The sequence below is a fragment of the Vigna unguiculata genome, chromosome 3 (genome assembly GCF_037176805.1).
Source record: "Vigna unguiculata cultivar grain cowpea cultivar isolate G323 ecotype 2 chromosome 3, ASM3717680v1, whole genome shotgun sequence".
Classification (NCBI taxonomy): domain Eukaryota; kingdom Viridiplantae; phylum Streptophyta; class Magnoliopsida; order Fabales; family Fabaceae; genus Vigna; species Vigna unguiculata.
In genome coordinates, this window is record NC_140794.1 from 63,562,977 (window position 1) to 63,566,439 (window position 3,463).

At 34.1% G+C, this 3,463-nt stretch overlaps 1 protein-coding gene across 1 annotated transcript; it reads left to right on the top strand.

Moving 5' to 3' along the window:
* The first annotated feature begins 219 nt into the window (after window positions 1-219).
* Window positions 220-1,807, top strand: LOC114175550 (PTI1-like tyrosine-protein kinase At3g15890). Its single transcript, XM_028060303.2, has 4 exons — window positions 220-292; window positions 438-588; window positions 662-924; window positions 1,009-1,807. Exons 1-4 carry the CDS (start codon window positions 246-248, stop codon window positions 1,685-1,687), a joined length of 1,140 nt encoding a protein of 379 aa, XP_027916104.1. The 5' UTR covers window positions 220-245; the 3' UTR covers window positions 1,688-1,807.
* Window positions 1,808-3,463: the final 1,656 nt, after the last annotated feature.

The following is a 3,463-nucleotide window of genomic DNA, read 5'->3' on the forward strand; positions in this document are numbered from 1 at the left end:
GTGATGTTACAATTAGTCAAATACACATATATTTATTTATCTATTCATTTTAAGTTGTCATAGTTTTTCAAGCAAACTTAAAGTCAAAACTTGGGTTAGCCGGCCAAAGTCGTTCGGCCGGCAACAAATGCACGTGCGATTTCAGTGGACCAAAACCACTGTTCTATACTTTAAAACGCAAATTTTTCATTGGACACAAGCTCCTTAACTTGTTCTCAATTTCGTCCCATCACATTGTTCCGATTATGGGATCCTCATTCAGTTGCTGTGTCTCAGAGAGGGTCGAAGAAGTGTATGTAACAACACTAACAACATTACGTTTCTTCCATTACTGTTTTCTGATTTTCATTCTTAATTATGTGAATTAATGATTAGGTCTGATAGTGGTTATTGGCATGACCACCAATCTTACTAATTAGCCGTGTGATTTTGCATAGGCCAACATCATTTGGCGTGGTGAACAATTCATGGAGAATATTCACGTACAAGGAGCTGCATGCGGCTACCAACGGATTCAGTGATGATAACAAGCTTGGGGAAGGTGGTTTTGGAAGCGTGTACTGGGGAAGAACCAGTGACGGTCTTCAGGTAAAAATAGAAATATATAGCAGGCATATAGTGAAAATTAGAGTTTGAATTAATGCGTTAATGATGATGGCAGATAGCGGTGAAGAAACTGAAAGCAATGAACTCAAAGGCAGAGATGGAATTTGCTGTAGAAGTTGAAGTTCTCGGAAGGGTTAGGCACAAAAACTTGCTGGGTCTCAGAGGCTATTGTGTTGGGGACGATCAACGCCTCATAGTGTACGATTACATGCCAAATCTCAGCCTCATTTCTCATCTCCATGGCCAGTTTGCTGTTGAAGTGCAACTCAACTGGCAAAGGAGAATCAACATTGCAATTGGTTCTGCAGAAGGCCTTCTGTAAGTTTCACCCACACCCATTCAATGAACTATCTGAAAAGTTATAATAATGTTTGAAATTGTAAAATTGGATGTTGATGGTAGGTACTTGCACAGTGAGGTGACACCACACATCATACACAGGGATGTGAAAGCGAGTAACGTGCTTTTGAATTCAGAGTTTGAGCCTCTGGTTGCGGATTTTGGGTTTGCAAAACTAATCCCAGAAGGGGTTAGCCATATGACTACCCGTGTGAAGGGTACGTTGGGATATTTGGCACCTGAATATGCGATGTGGGGCAAGGTCTCGGAAAGTTGTGATGTGTATAGTTTTGGAATTCTGCTGTTGGAACTTGTGAGTGGAAGAAAGCCCATTGAGAAGCTCCCTGGTGGGCTTAAGAGAACGATAACTGAGTGGGCCGAGCCTCTGATAAGCAAAGGAAAGTTCAGAGAGGTGGTTGATCCAAAACTGAGAGGGAATTTTGATGAAAACGAAGTGAAACGAGCGATAAATGTGGCTGCTCTTTGCGTGCAGAGTGAGCCTGAAAAACGACCGAACATGAAGCAAGTGGTTAAGCTTCTTAAAGGGCAAGAATCTGAAGAGAAGAAAGTGAGTGTGACGAGGATAGACAGTATCAAGTACAGTGAAGAACTATTGGCACTTGATGAGCCTAGTGATGAAGAACTTGATGATGCAACTGCTAGTTATGGTGTTTTCAGTGCCATTGAAGTACAAAACATGAAGGATCCATATAAGCGTGGGGACTACAAGAAAATCGGTTAAACCCTTATATATGTGTGTGTAATGAACTTGTTTTTCTTTTAAGCCTTTTTTATCTATCGCTAATTTGATCAATTTCCAACTTCTAAGTATAAAATTTTAGTAATGACCAATATAATCATTTCATCCTATTCTTTTAAGACAGATCTTCCTTTTATACAACTTTGCATCAATATGATTTTCCCCAATCCTTAGTTATGATACACGGGAGAAGTGATTCATTGAGAGAGTCTTTTGAATTTTTAATACTACTTTACGATAAATTAACTTCACTTAATATCCTAAATTCTAATACCTAGATATTTTATTATCGAGAGTTATTAAATAACTAAGTGTCAACGAAAATTAATATCGAATTTTTAAATATCTTAAAATATTTAGTATTTTTTTTAAATAATTTATACTTTGATTAAAATAGTTAAGATACTAAATAATTATTTTATCAATTACATCATTCATCCATTCTTATTCTTTCAATTATAGTATAATTTTATAATAATAAATATTTATTATGTGCACCATCAACTAAATATTAATTAAAGTTAAGATCGAAAATATCTCACTTAACAAACATATAAAAAATGTTAATATATTTACAATTTTAAACTTAAAATATATACCCAAAACATTGAATTTACAAAATATATATAATGACGTATTAGTTATAAATTAACTTTTCCCTCAAATTCTTATATTCATATATGATCTCAGGAATCGAATAAACTCAAATCAATGACTCAATTATTCTCCAAGAACAATAATTAAATACATGCATAATTCATAAATATTAACAGATTCAAGATCATAATCTACTCACGCAGAGAGTTAGTTCATAATCACTCTCATTTTTTTTAATTATTTTTATCATTTTTACCCACCAAAACACTTGATCTTGCTTCCATTATCACTCATCCTTACAACCAAAGGTTTTGTGAAAAAATAAGTCCTCTTTCCTCTTTTTCAATAACTAGATATTATCATGTAATTACAATTAGTTTAAAAAAAATTAGAGATATTCAAGTGAATTACACACACATGACACTCTAGATTCAATTATCCGGATCTAGACATTGATATATGATTTTTGGTGGTTTGCACTTGTGGTGACATCTACTACTTATAGAATCACCGTCAATGAGTTTTACCCTACCACACAAGGTTGGTTCCTTTAACCGTCATAAGAACTCTGAGACTGTTATTAAAGACAGGACCTCCTACCCTCTCACCACATTACTCATTCCACTCTACATGAGTCTTGAATGAACATTCGAGTATTAAGATAAACCTCCAGTACTAACTCCTTACATCAATGATCACAACCATAAGGTGACACGTGGCAGTTTATTTTTTAAATAAAAAACTAAAAAAAAATTAAAAAAAAATGAAAATTCCACAAAATGACATGTGGCATGTACGGGGACGGTGTTAACGTATACTTAACGGCAGAGACCAAATTGAACCTTTTAAAGAATTAGAGGACTAAATTGAACCAAAAAATAATAAGGGGACCAAAATGAACTAACCCAACAAATTAGGGGACCAAAATGATAATTAAGCCTTAAATCAAATAGGATTTCCCCTATTGAATCTCCTATATTCTCACACAAGAATTTTAAAACACATATTAAAAACCATACAACATATGTCTCTCTTAGAAAATAACTAATTCTTATAACTTTTATCCATTCCAACTTAACAACACATTATGCAAACAATTTGGGATTTTAGAAATAAAACTGCAGCTTGTGTAAAGATCTAAAAATTTTGTATTTATATTCA

Bases quoted from the DNA above. Each gene is read 5' to 3' on its own strand.
- LOC114175550 (XM_028060303.2), top strand. From the start codon at position 246: ATGGGATCCTCATTCAGTTGCTGTGTCTCAGAGAGGGTCGAAGAAGT. The intron at 293-437 runs GTATGTAACAAC...GATTTTGCATAG, and splicing joins TCAGAGAGGGTCGAAGAAGT to GCCAACATCATTTGGCGTGG. The intron at 925-1,008 runs GTAAGTTTCACC...TGTTGATGGTAG, and splicing joins GGTTCTGCAGAAGGCCTTCT to GTACTTGCACAGTGAGGTGA.